This window comes from Oncorhynchus gorbuscha, linkage group LG09 (genome assembly GCF_021184085.1).
Source record: "Oncorhynchus gorbuscha isolate QuinsamMale2020 ecotype Even-year linkage group LG09, OgorEven_v1.0, whole genome shotgun sequence".
Taxonomy (NCBI): Eukaryota; Metazoa; Chordata; class Actinopteri; order Salmoniformes; family Salmonidae; genus Oncorhynchus; species Oncorhynchus gorbuscha.
In genome coordinates, this window is record NC_060181.1 from 11,730,212 (window position 1) to 11,750,211 (window position 20,000).

Consider the following 20,000-nt stretch of genomic DNA (forward strand, 5'->3'; position numbering starts at 1 on the left):
CAAAGATACAGGCGTATCAATACACCCAGTCACTACAAAGATACAGGCGTATCAATACACCCAGTCACTACAAAGATACAGGCGTATCAATACACCCAGTCACTACAAAGATACAGGCGTATCAATACACCCAGTCACTACAAAGAAACAGGCGTATCAATACACCCAGTCATTACAAAGATACAGGCGTATCAATACACCCAGTCACTACAAAGATACAGGCGTATCAATACACCCAGTCACTACAAAGATACAGGCGTATCAATACACCCAGTCACTACAAAGATACAGGCGTATCAATACACCCAGTCACTACAAAGATACAGGCGTATCAATGCACCCAGTCACTACAAAGATACAGGCGTATCAATACACCCAGTCACTACAAAGATACAGGCGTATCAATACACCCAGTCACTACAAAGATACAGGTGTATCAATACACCCAGTCACTACAGAAATACAGGCGTATCAATACACCCAGTCACTACAAAGATACAGACGTATCAATACACCCAGTCACTACAGAGATACAGGTGTCCTTCCTAACTCAGTTGCAGGATAGGGAGGAAACTGCTCAGGGATTTCACCATGAGGTCAAAGGTGACTTTAAAACAGTTACACAGTTTAATGGCTGTGACAAAACAATTATGTTTGGGGCAAATCCAACACACATTACTGATTACCACTCTTAATATTTTCAAGCATAGTGGTGGCTGCATCATGTTATGGGTATTATTGTAATCATTAAGGACTGGGGAGTTTTTCAGGATAAATAAATTAACAGAATGGATCTAAGCACAGGCAAAATCCTAGAGGAAAACCTGGTTCAGTCTGCATTCCACCAGACACTGTGTCACGACTCCGACCGAAGGACACTCCCCTTCCCGTTCGGGTGGCGCTCGGCGGTCGTCGTCGCCGGCCTACTAGCTGCTACTGATTATTTCCTCCCCCTCCTTATGTGTTGATTGAGTGCACCTGTTTTGAATTAGGTAGTAGGCTTTATTAGTCAGCCTGCCCGCAGAGTTCCTTGTGCGGGAATAATTATTGTGACCATCTGTTTTAGTGTACTTGTGTGCACGTCTATGGGTTTTGTGTTTTTCCCATTTTGTGGGTTTTCCCTAGACTGTTTAAGTCCCCCTGTTTGGGGGCATTTGTGTGTTCATTACGCCCTGTGTGTTCGTGAGGGTTGGCTTATGTTCGCCGTTTGTCGGTGCATTAAAATAGCACTCACCTGAAATCTCTCTGCTTCCTGCGCTTGACTCCTCACCCATTTCACTCAGATCGTTACACACTGGGAGTGAATTCACCTTTCAGCAGGACAATAACCTAAAACACAAGGCCACATCTACACTGGAGTTATTTACTAAGACAGTCAATGTTCCTGAGTGGCCTAGTTACAGGTATGACTTCAATCTATGGCAAGTCTTGAAAATGTCTGTCTAGCAATGATCAACAACCAATTTGACAGAGCTTGAAGAATTTTAAAAAGAATAATGGTAAAATAGTGGTATAATCCAGGTGTAGAGACTTACCCAGAAAGACTCACAGCTGTAATCACTCTTAGAGACCGACCCAGAAAGACTCATAGCTGTAATCACTCTTAGAGACCGACCCAGAAAGACTCATAGCTGTAATCACTCTTAGAGACCGACCCAGAAAGACTCACAGCTGTAATCACTCTTAGAAACTTACCCAGAAAGACTCACAGCTGTAATCACTCTTAGAAACTTACCCAGAAAGACTCACAGCTGTAATCACTCTCAGAGACTTACCCAGAAAGACTCACAGCTGTAATCACTCTTAGAGACTTACCCAGAAAGACTCATAGCTGTAATTACTCTTAAAAACTTACCCAGAAAGACTCACAGCTGTAATCATCACTCTTAGAAACTTACCCAGAAAGACTCACAGCTGTAATCACTCTTAGAAACTTACCCAGAAAGACTCACAGCTGTAATCACTCTTATAAACTTACCCAGAAAGACTCACAGCTGTAATCACTCTTAGAAACTTACCCAGAAAGACTCACAGCTGTAATCACTCTTAGAAACTTACCCAGAAAGACTCACAGCTGTAATCACTCTTAGAAACTTACCCAGAAAGATTCACAGCTGTAATCACTCTTAAAAACTTACCCAGAAAGACTCACAGCTGTAATCATCACTCTTAGAAACTTACCCAGAAAGACTCACAGCTGTAATCACTCTTAGAAACTTACCCAGAAAGACTCACAGCTGTAATCACTCTTATAAACTTACCCAGAAAGACTCACAGCTGTAATCACTCTTAGAAACTTACCCAGAAAGACTCACAGCTGTAATCACTCTTAGAAACTTACCCAGAAAGACTCACAGCTGTAATCACTCTCAGAGACTTACCCAGAAAGACTCACAGCTGTAATCACTCTTAGAGACTTACCCAGAAAGACTCACAGCTGTAATTGCTGTCAAAGGTAATTCTAACATGTATTGACTCAGGAGTGTGAATGCTTATGTAAATGAGATATTTCTGTATTTCATTTTCAATACATTTGCTAACATTTCTCAAAACATGGTTTCACTTTGTCATTATGGGGTATTGTGTGTAGATGGGTGATTTTTAAAAATGGATTTAGTCTATCTTGAATTCAGGCTGTAACACAACAAAATATGGAATAAGTCAAGGGGTATGAATATCTTGTGAATGTGTGTGTGTGTGTGTGTGTGTGTGTGTGTGTGTGTGTGTGTGTGTGTGTGTGTGTGTGTGTGTGTGTGTGTGTGTGTGTGTGTGTGTGTGTGTGTGTGTGTGTGTGTGTGTGTGTGTGTGTGTGTGTGTGTGTGTGTGTGTGTGTGTGTGTGTGTGTACAGCTTCTGTGTTGAGACAGAGACAGATGTTCCCTCTTCCTCTCGGTTCTGTCTCTCTACCTCACTCCCTTTCTCTCTCTCTTTCTCTCTCTCTCTTGGTCCCTCTATCATTCCCTCTCCCTCCCCCTCTCTCTATCTATTTCTCTGGCCCCCTCTCTCTCAGCGTTCACAAAGGAATGTAGAGAAAGATCAGTCAGAACATTGATTAAACATTATAGCCTGGAGTGGAAGTTAGGGTCTCTGCTTATAAAATCCTGCTTAAGTGGTTTATGGAACCCTGTCTGTTTAATGCCTTGTAAACAGTCCTTCCCTCTGTCCCTTCGCTGAGACACACACACACACACACACACACACACACACACACACACACACACACACACACACACACACACACACACACACACACACACACACACACACACACACACACACACACACACACACACACACACACACACACACACACACACACACACACACACACACACACACACACACACACACACAAGGCAGAACCGAAGCAGAACAACTTCCATTGGTCCTGTTTCACGACCAGGGGTCAAGACAAAGTTGTTGTTGCCACAACAAATCAAACAAATAGTCGCCCCAAACTGTAATCACTGGATGTCGTCACCAATCAGTGTGCCCTTTGTTCCCTCAAAGCTAGTAAAACAGCGTCTGATTGGCCGAACCCTATCCCTATCTGAATGTGTTCGCTCTGTGTTCTACTGATCTAAAGGTGTTCTCTCTCTCTGTGTTCTACTGATCTGAATGTGTTCCATCTCTCTCTGTGTTCTACTGATCTGAAGGTGTTCTCTCTCTGGGTTCTACTGATCTGAAGGTGTTCTCTCTCTGTGTTCTACTGATCTGAAGGTGTTATCTCTGTGTTCTACTGATCTGAAGGTGTTCTCTCTCTGGGTTCTACTGATCTGAAGGTGTTCTCTCACTGTGTTCTGCTGATCTGAAATTGTTCTCTATCTCTGTGTTCTACTGATCTGAAGATGTTCTCTCTCTCTGTGTTATACTGATCTGAATGTGTTCTCTCTCTGTGTGTTTTACTGAACTCAAGGTGTTCTCTCTCTCTCTGTTCTACTGATCTGAAGGTGTTCTCTGTCTTTGTGTTTTACTGATCTGAAGGTGTCTCTCTCTCTCTCTCTCTCTCTCTCTCTCTCTCTCTCTCTCTCTCTCTCTCTCTCTCTCTCTCTGTGTGTGTTCTACTGATCTGAAGGTGTTATCTCTCTCTGTGTTCTACTGATCTGAAGGTAGAACACAGAGAGAGAACACCTTCAGATCAGTAGAACACAGAGAGAGCAAGAGAGAGAGAACAGCTTCAGATCAGTAGATCTGTGTTCTACTGATCTGAAGCTGTTCTCTCTCTTGCTCTCTCTGTGTTCTACTGATCTGAAGGTGTTCTCTCTCTGTGTTCTACTGATCTGAAGGTGTTCTCTCTCTGTGTTCTACTGATCTGAAGGTGTTATCTCTGTGTTCTACTGATCTGAAGGTGTTCTCTCTCTGGGTTCTACTGATCTGAATGTGTTATCTCTCTGTGTTCCACTGATCTGAAGGTGTTCTCTCTCTGTGTGTTCTACTGATCTGAAGGTGTTCTCTCTCTCTCTCTCTCTCTCTCTCTCTCTCTCTCTCTCTCTCTCTCTCTCTCTCTCTCTCTCTGTATTCTACCGATCTGAATGTGTTATCTCCTCTCTCTGTGTTCTACCGATCTGAATGTGTTATCTCTCTCTGTTCTACTGATCTGAAGGTGTTATCTCTCTCTCTGTTCTACTGATCTGAAGGTGTTATATGTGTGTTGTGTAACCTCTACTTGGCCTCAGGTCAGGGTGTGTAACTGCACCAATACAGGTAGGCTCTCGCTCTGACATAACAACATACCTCAGACGACAGGTTAGTGCAGACTTAATCAGATATGACAAAGATGTCCTGTGATTTTAGAGTAGCAGTCCTGGCTAGTAGACTGCAGATGAGTCACAGTGCTGCTGTTGACTAAAACTACAGCCATGTTTTGTTCCAGTGATTATGACTCTAACCTACCTGGTTACTATGGTTACCGATATTCTCTCATGAATGCACCCATTCACCCAGTCATAATCATACTCTCTCATGAATGCACCCATTCACCCAGTCATAATCATACTCTCATGAATGCACCCATTCACCCAGTCATAATCATACTCTCTCATGAATGCACCCATTCACCCAGTCATAATCATACTCTCTCATGAATGCACCCATTCACCCAGTCATAATCATATTCTCTCATGAATGCACCCATTCACCCAGTCATAATCATATTCTCTCATGAATGCACCCATTCACCCAGTCATAATCATACTCTCTCATGAATGCACCCATTCACTCTTGCACTCACATTCTCTCAAACACACACACACACACGCACACTCAGTCAGTCACTCGGGCTAAATCAGTCACAGACCGCAGGTTTCCATGGTTATGTGAGCAAACAGGGAAAAACACTTCCTGTCTAGCTTACATGTGCTCGGGCCTCATCATGTGTTCAGAGCATGCCCAGTAAATGCCACCATGTGCAGTGAAAGGAACATGGTGTAATCACAGACAGTCTGGTATTGTCCCAGCAAGAGGAGCACTCTTAGCTTTGTGTTTCGGGTGGTAGATGTGTACCAATAAACAGTGGCTTGGGGTGAAAGAGGTGCAGCAGATGTAGTTTTCCAAGTCGGTCCATTAGACTCTCTACCCCCGAAATGTACAAATGACACTATGCTATAGAGACCAGTGATTATTCACTGTTAAGAGTTCATATATATTCCTCATTACTTTTCCATGACTTTTAACCACATATTCATGACTATTATTATAGCCTATATGAAAGGAGAAAAAAAGCATTATTGAGACTGGAAGGCTACTGTGTCTGATCCCCCCCCCCCCCTGTGACTGTTAGTCACATGTTGTCAACCCTCCATCTAGAGAGCTTCTGGGTGTGCAGGCTTGGCCTTTTGATTCAGCACTGAAACACACAAGTCTGCCTATCAAGGTCCTGTTGAGGAGCTGATGTTTAGGCTACAATGAGGCCTTCACGCCCAGTAGCTGTCCTGGAGAATATTTGGCCGCCCTTGATATAAAATATTTCAACATTGCAACCAAATACTTTTGTCTTTATATAATTATTCCCCCATTCAATAAATCAGGGATCAAATGGATAAGGTAGGTTACTGCAAAGCAAGGCACCTAACGAGATATGTTTATATATAAGGCTCAAATAGTCATGTTTCAGGGGAAATCTATGCACACAAGCCAATTAGGCTATTCTTTGAATATTTTAACGTTGTCGCAATTACATGGCTACAGTTTAATAGAGGGGACACTACCCAGCCTTCTAACGCTGAAGATTTATTTAGGCTCTACAGTGCCGGTGGAAACGCGACAACGATATTAATGCTTAGTTAGCTATAGTTAAGTAGCGAGATAACTAATGCAAGTTATGTTTTGAATTGGCCATCAAGTTAGTCATTTTATCTGTCATTATTTCAAACCTGCTGCTGAAATGTTGCTGCTCTCTCATCTGGGAACGTCACACACGCAGCACACAGACGCGCAATAACACGTATGGCTGATATGTAGATTTTTAAGGGATTTATAATATTTAAAAGTGTGCCTTCGTGAATTATATTACCAAAACGTATTAAAACTAATTTCCATGACTTTGCAAACCCTAATTTGACAATTTGGAACTCATTAAAACTGGTGCATTTTCAATCTTCGCAATCTCGAACAGTTTAGGGTCACGCACAGATTCACAGACTAGCGGTAAATAAAGTTGAACAAAACAGAATCAGGAAATGAATGCCCTCTCAACTGCTATTCAACGCAGATCCAGCCCTTATTCCGCTTTGATCAACCGTTTATGCGTGTCAAACTGGGCCGGCGATAGGCTACTTTGTTTTAATAGAGGAGCCAGTACGCAATTCCCCCAAAATTAGAAGTGCCGGGATGGCGCTCCGGACAGTTCCGGCCCAAATCAAGCACTGCACGTCATCAAGCACTGTGTATGGAACAGCATGTGTTAGTCTCAGACAGGTTTTTACACATGACTCAACAGCGTGATGTATAATTGTTATTCGTGAATATACAGTTGAAGTCGGAAGTTTACATAACACCGTAGCCAAATAATGAACTGTTTTTCACAATTCCTGACATTTAATCCTAGTAAAAATTCCCTGTTTTAGGTCAGTTATATTCACCACTTTTTTTTAAGAATGTGAAATGTCAGAATAATAGTAGAGAGAATGATTTATTTCAGCTTTTATTTATTTCATCACATTCCCAGTGGGTCAGAAGTTTACATACACTCAATTAGCATTTGGTAGCATTGCCTTTAAATTATTTAACTTGGGTCAAATGTTTCGGGGAGCCTTCCACAAGCTTTCCACAATAAGTTACGTGAATTTTGTCCCATTCCTCCTGACAGAGCTGGTGTAACTGAGTCAGGTTTGTAGGCCTCCTTGCTCAGTAATGCCCACAAATTGTCTATGGGATTGAGGTCAGGGCTTTGTGATGGCCACTCCAATACCTTGATTTTGTTGTCCTTGAGCCATTTTGCCACAACTTTGGAAGTATGCTTGGAGTCATTGTCCATTTAGAATACCCATTTGCGACCAAGCTTTAACTTCCTGACTGATGTCTTGAGATGTTGCTTCCATATATCCACATACTTTTCCATCCTCATGATGCCATCTATTTTGTGAAGGGCACCAATCCCTCCTGCAGCAATGCACCCCCACAACATGATGCTGCCACCCCCGTGCTTCACGGTTGGGATGATGTTCTTTGGCTTGCAAGCCCCTCCCTTTTTCCTCCAAACATAACGATGGTCATTACGGCCAAACAGTTCTATTTTTGCTTCATCAGACCAGAGGACATTTATCCAAAAAGTAAGATCTTTGTCCCCATATGTAGTTGCAAACTGTAGTCTGGCTTTTTTATGGCGGTATTGAAGCAGTGGCTTCTTCCTTGCTGAGCGGCCTTTCATGTTATGTCAATATAGGACTCGTTTTACTGTGAATATAGATACTTTTGTACCCATTTCTCAAGGTCCTTTGCTGTTGTTCTGGGATTGATTTGCACTTTTCGCTCCTCATCTCTAGGAGACAGAACGCGTCTCCTTCCTGAGCAGTATGACGGCTGCGTGGTCCCATGGTGTTTATACTTGCGTACTATTGTTTGTACAGATGAACGTGGTACCTTCAGGTGTTTGGAAACTGCTCCCAAGGATGAACCAGACTTGTGGAGGTCTACCATTTTTTTTCTGAGGTCTTGGTTGATTTATTTTGATTTTCCCATGGTGTCAAGCAGAGGCACTGAGTTTGAAGGTAGGCCTTGAAATACATCCACAGGTACACCTCCAATTGACTCAAAATGATGTCAATTAGCCTATTAGAAGCTTCTAAAGCCATGACATAATTTTCTGGAATTTTCCTAGCTGTTTAATGGCACAGTCAACTTAGTGTATGTGAACTTCTGACCCACTGGAATTGTGATACAGTGAATTATAAGTGAAATAATCTGCCTGTAAACAATTGTTGGAAAAAAGGCTTGTGTCATGCACAAAGTAGAAGTCCTAACTGACATGAAAAGTTTATTAACAAGACATTTGTGGAGTTGTTAAAAAACGGGTTTTAATGACTCCAACTTAAGTGTATGTAAACTTTCAACTTCAACTGTAGATGCTATAGGATAGGAATCCAGACTGGAATCATATTACCTATAATGATATTACCTGGAATGATATTACCTATAGTTATATTACCTGGAATGATATTACCTATAATTATATTACCTGGAATGATATTACCTATAATTATATTACTTATAGTACCTTGCAGTCTGACGCTACTGTAAAACATGTTTACTCAGCACTATTATGGATGATCCTATCTATACCTCTCTCTCTCTCTATCTCTCTCTCTCTCTCTCTCTCTCTCTCTCTCTCTCTCTCTCTCTCTCTCTCTCTCTCTCTCTCTCTCTCTCTCTCTCTCTCTCTCGCTCTCTCTCATTATGTGCAAATAGTTAGAGTACAAAATGGAAAATAAATAAACATAAATATGGGTTGTCTTTACAATGGTGTTTGTTCTTCACTGGTTGCCCTTTTCTTGTGGCAACAGGTCACAAATCGTGCTGCTGTGATGTCACACTGTGGGATTTCACCCAATAGTTATGGGAGTTTATCAAAATTGGGTTTGTTTTCTAATTCTTTGTGGGTCTGTGTAATCTAAGGAAAATATGTGTCTCTAATATGGTCATACATTTGGCAGGAGGTTAGGAAGTGCAGCTCAGTTTCCACCTCATTTTGTGGGCAGTGTGCACATAGCCTGTCTTCTCTGCCTTCGGCGGCCTTTCTCAATAGCAAGGCTATGCTCACTGAGTCTGTACATTGTCAAAGCTTTCCTTACGTTTGGGTCAGTCACAGGTGTCAGGTATTCTGCCACTGTGTACTCTCTGTTTAGGGCCAAATAGCATTCTAGTTTGCTCAGGTCTTTTGTAATTATTTTTCCAATGTGTGAAGTAATTATCTTTTTGTTTTCTCATGATTTGGTTGAGTCTAAATTGTGTTGCTGTCCTGGGGCTCTGTGGGTGTGGGGTCTGTTTGTGTTTGTGGACAGAGCCCCTGGACTAGCTTGCTTCTGTCTCTCTCACCCTCTCTCAGGACAGTATACAAGTATTCAGACCCCTTAACCTTTTCCACATTTTGTTACAATACAGCCTTATTCAAAAATTGATTAAATTGTTTTCCCCCCTCATCAATCTACACACAATACCCCATAATGACAAAGCAAAAACAGGTTTTTATACATTTTAGCAAATTTATAAAAACAAAAAATCGTAAATCTCACATTTACGTCAGTATTCAGACCCTTTACTCAGTACTTTGTTGAAGCACCTTTGGCAGTGATTACAGCCTCCAGTCTTCTTGGTTATGACACTATAATTTTGCCACACCTGTATTTAGGGAGTTTCTCCCATTATTCTCTGCAGATCCTCTCAAGCTCTGTCAGGTTTTCTGAAAACTCCAAGCGAGCTGTCATGTGCCTTTTACTGAGGAGTGGCTTCCGTCTGGCCACTCTACCATAAAGGCCTGATTGGTGGAGTGCTGCAGAGATGGTTGTCCTTCTGGAAGGTTCTCCCATCTCCACAGAGGAACTCTGGAGCTCTGTCAGAGTAACCATCAGGTTCTTGATCACCTCCCTGACCAAGGCCCTTCTCCCCTGATTGCTCAGTTTGGCCGGGCAGCCAGATCTAGGAAGAATCTTGGTGGTTCCAAACTTCTTCCATTTAAGAATGATGGAGGCCACTGTGTTCTTGGGGACCTTCAATGCTGCAGAATGATGGAGGCCACTGTGTTCTTGGGGACCTTCAATGCTGCAGAAATGTTTTGGTACCCTTCTCCAGATCTGTGCCTCAACACTATTGTGTCTCAGAGCTCTACGGACAATTCCTTCGACATCATGGCTTGGTTTTTGTTCTGACGCGCACTGTCAACTGTGGGACCTTATATAGACAGGTGTGTGCCTTTCCAAATCATTCCAATCTATTGAATTTACTACAGGTGGACTCCAATTAAGTTGTAGAAACATCTCAAGGATGGTCAATGGAAACAGGATGCACCTGAGCTCAATTTCAAGTCTCATAGCAAATGGTCTGAAAACTTATGTAAATAAGGTATTTCATTTATTTTTATTTTTATACATTTGCAAAATTGTCTATAAACCTGTTTCAGTTTTGTCATTATGGGTTATTGTGTGTACATTGATGAGGACAATTTTTTATTTTAATCAATTTTAGAATAAGGCTGTACTGTAACAAAATGTGGAAAAAGTTGGGGGGTCTGAATAGTTTCTGAATGCGTTGTATGTGTTGTGACTGTTGATAGAGTGTTTCTATACACGAGGCAGCAGGGTGTGTTTGCTCTGTTCCAACAACTTTGCTGAGGAGATTCTTGTATTAATAGAGGAACCTTACTAAATAAAGTAACAATATTGCATCTATATTTCTCCCACAGGTTTGTCCCTTTACCTTATCCCTTGTACCCTAGCCCCTATACCCTAACTCCTGTACCCTAGCCCCTATACCCTAACCCCTGTACCCTAACTCCTGTACCCTAGCCCCTAACCCCTTTACCCTAGCCTCTAACCCCTTCACCCTAGCCTCTAACCCCTGTACCCTAGCCCCTAACCCCTGTACCCTAACCCCTGTACCCTAGCCTCTAACCCCTTTACCCTAGCCTCTTTACCCTAGCCTCTTTATCCTAGCCCCTTTACCCTAACTCCTGTACCCTAGCCTCTAACCCCTTTACCCTAGCCTCTAACCCCTGTACCCTAGCCCCTAACCCCTGTACCCTAACCCCTGTACCCTAGCCTCTAACCCCTTTACCCTAGCCTCTAACCCCTGTACCCTGGCCCCTAACCCCTGTACCCTAACCCCTGTACCCTAGCCTCTAACCCCTTTACATTAGCCCCTTTACCCGACCCCATCATGGCCCACCGATCCCAGAGTTCGGACTTCGGGGACAACCCCCTGGACCCTAACTTCCTGCCCCCCCACTACAGAGAAGAATACCGTCTCGCCATTGATGCTCTGGTGGAGACAGACCTACAGGTATAGTAGGAGTGTTTGTGTGGGACTGTGTGTGTGTGTGTGTGTGTGTGTGTGTGTGTGTGTGTGTGTGTGTGTGTGTGTGTGTGTGTGTGTGTGTGTGTGTGTGTGTGTGTGTGTGTGTGTGTGTGTGTGTGTGTGTGTGTGTGTGTGTGTGTGTGTCTGCGTGTGATAACACAAATTGAGTGTCTGATAGCTCAATGTGTGTGTGTGTGTATGTGTGTGTGTGTAATAACTCAGTGTGTGTGTGTAATAACCCAGTGTGTGTGTGTTATAACTCAGTGTGTGTGTGTGTGTGTGTAATAACTCAGTGTGTGTAATAACTCGGTGTGTGTGTTTGTGTGTAATAACTCAGTGTGTGTGTAATAACTCAGTGTATGTGTGTAATAACTCAGTGTGTGTGTGATAATAACTCAGTGTATGTGATAATAACTCAGTGTGTGTAATAACTCAGTGTGTGTGTGTGTGTAATAACTCAGTGTGTGTGTAATAACTCAGTGTGTGTGAAATAACCCAGTGTGTGTAATAACTCAGTGTGTGTGTGTAATAACTCAGTGTGTGTGTAATAACTCAGTGTGTGTAATAATAACTCAGTGTGTGTAATAACCCAGTGTGTGTGTAATAACTCAGTGTGTGTAATAACCCAGTGTGTGTGTAATAACCTGGTGTGTGTAATAACCCAGTGTGTGTAATAACCCAGTGTGTGTGTAATATCCCAGTGTGTGTAATATCCCAGTGTGTGTAATAACCCAGTGTGTGTGTAATAACCTGGTGTGTGTAATAACCCAGTGTGTGTGTGTAATATCCCAGTGTGTGTAATATCCCAGTGTGTGTAATAACCCAGTGTGTGTGTAATAACTCAGTGTGTGTAATAACCCAGTGTGTGTGTAATAACTCTGTGTGTGTAATAATAACTCAGTGTGTGTGTAATAACCCAGTGTGTGTAATAACCCAGTGTGTGTGTAATAACCCAGTGTGTGTAATAACCCAGTGTGTGTGTAATAACCCAGTGTGTGTAATAACCCAGTGTGTGTGTAATAACCCAGTGTGTGTGTAATAACTCAGTGTGTGTAATAACCCAGTGTGTGTAATAACCCAGTGTGTAATAACCCAGTGTGTGTGTAATAACTATGTGTGTGTAATAATAACTCAGTGCGTGTGTAATAACCCAGTGTGTGTAATAACCCAGTGTGTGTGTAATAACCCAGTGCGTGTGTAATAACTCAGTGTGTGTAATAACCCATTGTGTGTGTAATAACTCTGTGTGTGTAATAACTCAGTGTGTGTAATAACCCAGTGTGTGTAATAACTCAGTGTGTGTAATAACCCAGTGTGTGTAATAACTCAGTGTGTGTAATAACCCAGTGTGTGTGTAATAACTCAGTGTGTGTGTAATAACTCAATGTGTGTAATAACCCAGTGTGTGTAATAACTCAGTGTGTGTAATAATCCAGTGTGTGTAATAACCCAGTGTGTGTGTAATAACTCAGTGTGTGTAATAACCCAGTGTGTGTAATAACCCAGTGTGTGTGTAATAACTCAGTGTGTGTAATAACCCAGTGTGTGTGTAATAACCCAGTGTGTGTAATAACCCAGTGTGTGTAATAATTCAGTGTGTGTGTAATAACCCAGTGTGTGTGTGTAATAACCCAGTGTGTGTAATAACCCGGTGTGTGTGTAATAACTCAGTGTGTGTGTAATAACCCAGTGTGTGTGTAATAACTCAGTGTGTGTAATAACTCGGTGCGTGTAATAACCCAGTGTGTGTGTAATAACTCAGTGTGTGTGTAATAACTCAGTGTGTGTGTAATAACTCAGTGTGTGTGTGTGTGTGTGTGTGTAATAACCCAGTGTGTGTGTGTGTGTGTGTGTGTGTGTGTGTGTGTGTGTGTGTGTGTGTGTGTGTGTGTGTGTGTGTGTGTGTGTGTGTGTGTGTGTGTGTGTGTGTGTGTGTGTGTGTGTGTGTGTGTGTGTGTGTGTGTGATAACACAAATTGAGTGTCTGATAGCTCAATGTGTGTGTGTGTGTATGTGTGTGTGTGTAATAACTCAGTGTGTGTGTGTAATAACCCAGTGTGTGTGTGTTATAACTCAGTGTGTGTGTGTGTGTAATAACTCAGTGTGTGTAATAACTCGGTGTGTGTGTTTGTGTGTAATAACTCAGTGTGTGTGTAATAACTCAGTGTATGTGTGTAATAACTCAGTGTGTGTGTGATAATAACTCAGTGTGTGTGATAATAACTCAGTGTGTGTAATAACTCAGTGTGTGTGTGTTTGTAATAACTCAGTGTGTGTGTAATAACTCAGTGTGTGTGAAATAACCCAGTGTGTGTAATAACTCAGTGTGTGTGTGTAATAACTCAGTGTGTGTGTAATAACTCAGTGTGTGTAATAATAACTCAGTGTGTGTAATAACCCAGTGTGTGTGTAATAACTCAGTGTGTGTAATAACCCAGTGTGTGTGTAATAACCTGGTGTGTGTAATAACCCAGTGTGTGTAATAACCCAGTGTGTGTGTAATATCCCAGTGTGTGTAATATCCCAGTGTGTGTAATAACCCAGTGTGTGTGTAATAACCTGGTGTGTGTAATAACCCAGTGTGTGTGTGTAATATCCCAGTGTGTGTAATATCCCAGTGTGTGTAATAACCCAGTGTGTGTGTAATAACTCAGTGTGTGTAATAACCCAGTGTGTGTGTAATAACTCTGTGTGTGTAATAATAACTCAGTGTGTGTGTAATAACCCAGTGTGTGTAATAACCCAGTGTGTGTGTAATAACCCAGTGTGTGTGTAATAACCCAGTGTGTGTAATAACCCAGTGTGTGTGTAATAACCCAGTGTGTGTGTAATAACTCTGTGTGTGTAATAATAACTCAGTGCGTGTGTAATAACCCAGTGTGTGTAATAACCCTGTGTGTGTAATAACCCAGTGTGTGTGTAATAACTCAGTGTGTGTAATAACCCAGTGTGTGTGTAATAACTCTGTGTGTGTAATAACTCAGTGTGTGTAATAACCCAGTGTGTGTAATAACTCAGTGTGTGTAATAACCCAGTGTGTGTAATAACTCAGTGTGTGTAATAACCCAGTGTGTGTGTAATAACTCAATGTGTGTAATAACCCAGTGTGTGTAATAACTCAGTGTGTGTAATAATCCAGTGTGTGTAATAACCCAGTGTGTGTGTAATAACTCCGTGTGTGTAATAACCCAGTGTGTGTGTAATAACTCAGTGTGTGTAATAACCCAGTGTGTGTGTAATAACCCAGTGTGTGTAATAACCCAGTGTGTGTAATAATTCAGTGTGTGTGTAATAACCCAGTGTGTGTGTGTAATAACCCAGTGTGTGTAATAACCCGGTGTGTGTGTAATAACTCAGTGTGTGTGTAATAACCCAGTGTGTGTGTAATAACTCAGTGTGTGTAATAACTCGGTGCGTGTAATAACCCAGTGTGTGTGTAATAACTCAGTGTGTGTGTAATAACTCAGTGTGTGTGTGTGTGTGTGTGTGTGTGTGTGTGTGTGTGTGTGTAATAACTCAGTGTGTGTGTAATAACTCAGTGTGTGTGTAATAACTCAGTGTGTGTGTGTGTGTGTGTGTGTGTGTGTGTGTGTGTAATAACTCAGTGTGTGTGTAATAACTCAGTGTGTGTGTAATAACTCAGTGTGTGTGTGTGTGTGTGTGTGTGTAATAACCCAGTGTGTGTGTAATAACTCAGTGTGTGTGTAATAACTCAGTGTGTGTGTGTGTGTGTGTGTGTGTGTGTGTGTGTGTGTGTGTGTGTGTGTGTGTGTGTGTGTGTGTGTGTGTGTGTGTGTGTGTGTGTGTGTGTGTGTGTGTGTGTGTGTGTGTGTGTGTGTGTGTGTGTAATAACCCAGTGTGTGTGTAATAACCCAGTGTGTGTGTAATAACTCAGTGTGTGTTCTCTCCAGGGTTACTATGAGTTCCTTCAGACAGCAGACGTGGTGGACTTCCTTTGTCAACCGGAGATGGAACACATCAAGACCACCGTCCAGACACCCAGCCAGGCCTCCAACGTACCAGAGCTGTCTTATCATGAGGTACTGCTTATTATGATTAATACTCTCATTGAAATGAGAAGGTCTTCTGAAAGATTAATACTCTCATTGAAATGAGAAGGTCTTCTGAAAGATTAATACTCTCATTGAAATGAGAAGGTCTTCTGAAAGATTAATACTCTCATTGAAATGAGAAGGTCTTCTGAAAGATTAATACTCTCATTGAAATGAGAAGGTCTTCTGAAAGATTAATACTCTCATTGAAATGAGAAGGTCTTCTGAAAGATTAATACTCTCATTGAAATGAGAAGGTCTTCTGAAAGATTAATACTCTCATTGAAATGAGAAGGTCTTCTGAAAGATTAATACTCTCATTGAAATGAGAAGGTCTTCTGAAAGATTAATACTCTCATTGAAATGAGAAGGTCTTCTGAAAGATTAATACTCTCATTGAAATGAGAAGGTCTTTTGAAAGATTAATACTCTCATTGAAATGAGAAGGTCTTCTGAAAGATTAATACTCTCATTGAAATGAGAAGGTCTTCTGAAAGATTAATACTCTCATTGAAATGAGAAGGTCTTCTGAAAGATTAATACTCTCATTGAAATGAGAAGGTCTTCTGAAAGATTAATACTCTCATTGAAATGAGAAGGTCTTCTGAAAGATTAATACTCTCATTGAAATGAGAAGGTCTTCTGAAATATTAATACTCTCATTGAAATGAGAAGGTCTTCTGAAAGATTAATACTCTCATTGAAATGAGAAGGTCTTTTGAAAGATTAATACTCTCATTGAAATGAGAAGGTCTTCTGAAAGATTAATACTCTCATTGAAATGAGAAGGTCTTCTGAAAGATTAATACTCTCATTGAAATGAGAAGGTCTTCTGAAAGATTAATACTCTCATTGAAATGAGAAGGTCTTCTGAAAGATTAATACTCTCATTGAAATGAGAAGGTCTTCTGAAAGATTAATACTCTCATTGAAATGAGAAGGTCTTCTGAAAGATTAATACTCTCATTGAAATGAGAGAAGGTCTTCTGAAAGATTAATACTCTCATTGAAATGAGAAGGTCTTTTGAAAGATTAATACTCTCATTGAAATGAGAAGGTCTTCTGAAAGATTAATACTCTCATTGAAATGAGAAGGTCTTCTGAAAGATTAATACTCTCATTGAAATGAGAAGGTCTTCTGAAAGATTAATACTCTCATTGAAATGAGAAGGTCTTCTGAAAGATTAATACTCTCATTGAAATGAGAAGGTCTTCTGAAAGATTAATACTCTCATTGAAATGAGAAGGTCTTCTGAAAGATTAATACTCTCATTGAAATGAGAAGGTCTTCTGAAAGATTAATACTCTCATTGAAATGAGAAGGTCTTCTGAAAGATTAATACTCTCATTGAAATGAGAAGGTCTTCTGAAAGATTAATACTCTCATTGAAATGAGAAGGTCTTCTGAAAGATTAATACTCTCATTGAAATGAGAAGGTCTTCTGAAAGATTAATACTCTCATTGAAATGAGAAGGTCTTCTGAAAGATTAATACTCTCATTGAAATGAGAAGGTCTTCTGAAAGATTAATACTCTCATTGAAATGAGAAGGTCTTCTGAAAGATTAATACTCTCATTGAAATGAGAAGGTCTTCTGAAAGATTAATACTCTCATTGAAATGAGAAGGTCTTCTGAAAGATTAATACTCCCATTGAAATGAGAAGGTCTTCTGAAAGATTAATACTCTCATTGAAATGAGAAGGTCTTCTGAAAGATTAATACTCTCATTGAAATGAGAAGGTCTTCTGAAAGATTAATACTCTCATTGAAATGAGAAGGTCTTCTGAAAGATTAATACTCCCATTGAAATGAGAAGGTCTTCTGAAAGATTAATACTCTCATTGAAATGAGAAGGTCTTCTGAAAGATTAATACTCTCATTGAAATGAGAAGGTCTTCTGAAAGATTAATACTCTCATTGAAATGAGAAGGTCTTCTGAAAGATTAATACTCTCATTGAAATGAGAAGGTCTTCTGAAAGATTAATACTCTCATTGAAATGAGAAGGTCTTCTGAAAGATTAATACTCTCATTGAAATGAGAAGGTCTTCTGAAAGATTAATACTCTCATTGAAATGAGAAGGTCTTCTGAAAGATTAATACTCTCATTGAAATGAGAAGGTCTTCTGAAAGATTAATACTCTCATTGAAATGAGAAGGTCTTCTGAAAGATTAATACTCTCATTGAAATGAGAAGGTCTTCTGAAAGATTAATACTCTCATTGAAATGAGAAGGTCTTCTGAAAGATTAATACTCTCATTGAAATGAGAAGGTCTTCTGAAAGATTAATACTCTCATTGAAATGAGAAGGTCTTTTGAAAGATTAATACTCTCATTGAAATGAGAAGGTCTTCTGAAAGATTAATACTCTCATTGAAATGAGAAGGTCTTCTGAAAGATTAATACTCTCATTGAAATGAGAAGGTCTTCTGAAAGATTAATACTCTCATTGAAATGAGAAGGTCTTTTGAAAGACTAATACTGTTATTGAAATGAGAAGATCTTCTTAAAGACTAATACTGTTATTGAAATGAGAAGAGAAGATCTTCTTAAAGACTAATACGCTTATTGAAATGAGAAGAGAAGGTCTTCTTAAAGACTAATACTGTTATTGAAATGAGAAGAGAAGGTCTTCTTAAAGACTAATACTGTTATTGAAATGAGAAGAGAAGGTCTTCTTAAAGACTAATACTGTTATTGAAATGAGAAGAGAAGGTCTTCTTAAAGACTAATACTGTTATTGAAATGAGAAGAGAAGGTCTTCTTAAAGACTAATACTGTTATTGAAATGAGAAGAGAAGGTCTTCTTAAAGACTAATACTGTTATTGAAATGAGAAGAGAAGGTCTTCTTAAAGACTAATACTGTTATTGAAATGAGAAGAGAAGGTCTTCTTAAAGACTAATACTGTTATTGAAATGAGAAGAGAAGGTCTTCTTAAAGACTAATACTGTTATTGAAATGAGAAGAGAAGGTCTTCTTAAAGACTAATACGCTTATTGAAATGAGAAGAGAAGGTCTTCTTAAAGACTAATACTGTTATTGAAATGAGAAGAGAAGGTCTTCTTAAAGACTAATACTGTTATTGAAATGAGAAGAGAAGGTCTTCTTAAAGACTAATACGCTTATTGAAATGAGAAGAGAAGGTCTTCTTAAAGACTAATACTGTTATTGAAATGAGAAGAGAAGGTCTTCTTAAAGACTAATACTGTTATTGAAATGAGAAGAGAAGGTCTTCTTAAAGACTAATACTGTTATTGAAATGAGAAGAGAAGGTCTTCTTAAAGACTAATACTGTTATTGAAATGAGAAGAGAAGGTCTTCTTAAAGACTAATACTGTTATTGAAATGAGAAGAGAAGGTCTTCTTAAAGACTAATACTGTTATTGAAATGAGAAGAGAAGGTCTTCTTAAAGACTAATACTGTTATTGAAATGAGAAGAGAAGGTCTTCTTAAAGACTAATACGCTTATTGAAATGAGAAGAGAAGGTCTTCTTAAAGACTAATACTGTTATTGAAATGAGAAGAGAAGGTCTTCTTAAAGACTAATACTGTTATTGAAATGAGAAGAGAAGGTCTTCTTAAAGACTAATACTGTTATTGAAATGAGAAGAGAAGGTCTTCTTAAAGACTAATACGCTTATTGAAATGAGAAGAGAAGGTCTTCTTAAAGACTAATACTGTTATTGAAATGAGAAGAGAAGGTCTTCTTAAAGACTAATACTGTTATTGAAATGAGAAGATCTTCTTAAAGACTAATACTGTTATTGAAATGAGAAGAGAAGGTCTTCTGAAAGCCTGAGCTACGTGAAGATGTCCTAGTATAATGGAGTCTCACCTCATTCCTGACGGAGTCTGACAATGAATTATTCATTAATTTATGTCACTAAAATAGAGGTGGAGGCATTGTATAATATCGTATATATATACACATAGACATATATGATGCTATCAACTCAATACTTTTAAGTGTCAAGGTAGGGTTACAGTGTACAGTTTCCATGTGCAGAATGCTGTAATATGTGTTACTTAATCTAGCTTTACATAATATATCCATATTTTCCTGTTGTCATTGTGTAAATATAGTTCACTAACAGCCCGCTCATGTTTTCCCCAGGCAGACGCAGACGGCTCGTCTGACACCTACTGGCCATTGCACTCTGACACGGCGGCCCCGGGGTTGGACCTGGGCTGGCCCCTCCAGGCACACAGCTTCATCGGCCCCACAGAGGTCACGACCCTTGTCAACCCCAGCGACCCCGACATGCCCAGCATCAAGGAGCAGGCCAGGAGGCTCATCAAGAACGCACAACATGTAAGAGATGAGCTGTACACACACACACACACACACACACACACACACACACACACACACACACACACACACACACACACACACACACACACACACACACACACACACACACACACACACACACACACA

General features: G+C 40.2%; 1 protein-coding gene across 1 annotated transcript in view; it reads left to right on the forward strand.

Annotated features, from left to right (window-relative positions):
- LOC124043168 (protein FAM83H-like) overlaps positions 1-20,000 on the forward strand; it is a 48,539-nt gene that overhangs the window by 11,557 nt on the left and 16,982 nt on the right. The window contains exons 2-4 of the mRNA XM_046361427.1: positions 10,894-11,489; positions 15,415-15,543; positions 19,674-19,871. Coding sequence (XP_046217383.1) covers positions 11,367-11,489; positions 15,415-15,543; positions 19,674-19,871 — 450 coding nt within the window. The 5' untranslated portion in view covers positions 10,894-11,366. The remainder of the gene's footprint in view (positions 1-10,893; positions 11,490-15,414; positions 15,544-19,673; positions 19,872-20,000) is intronic.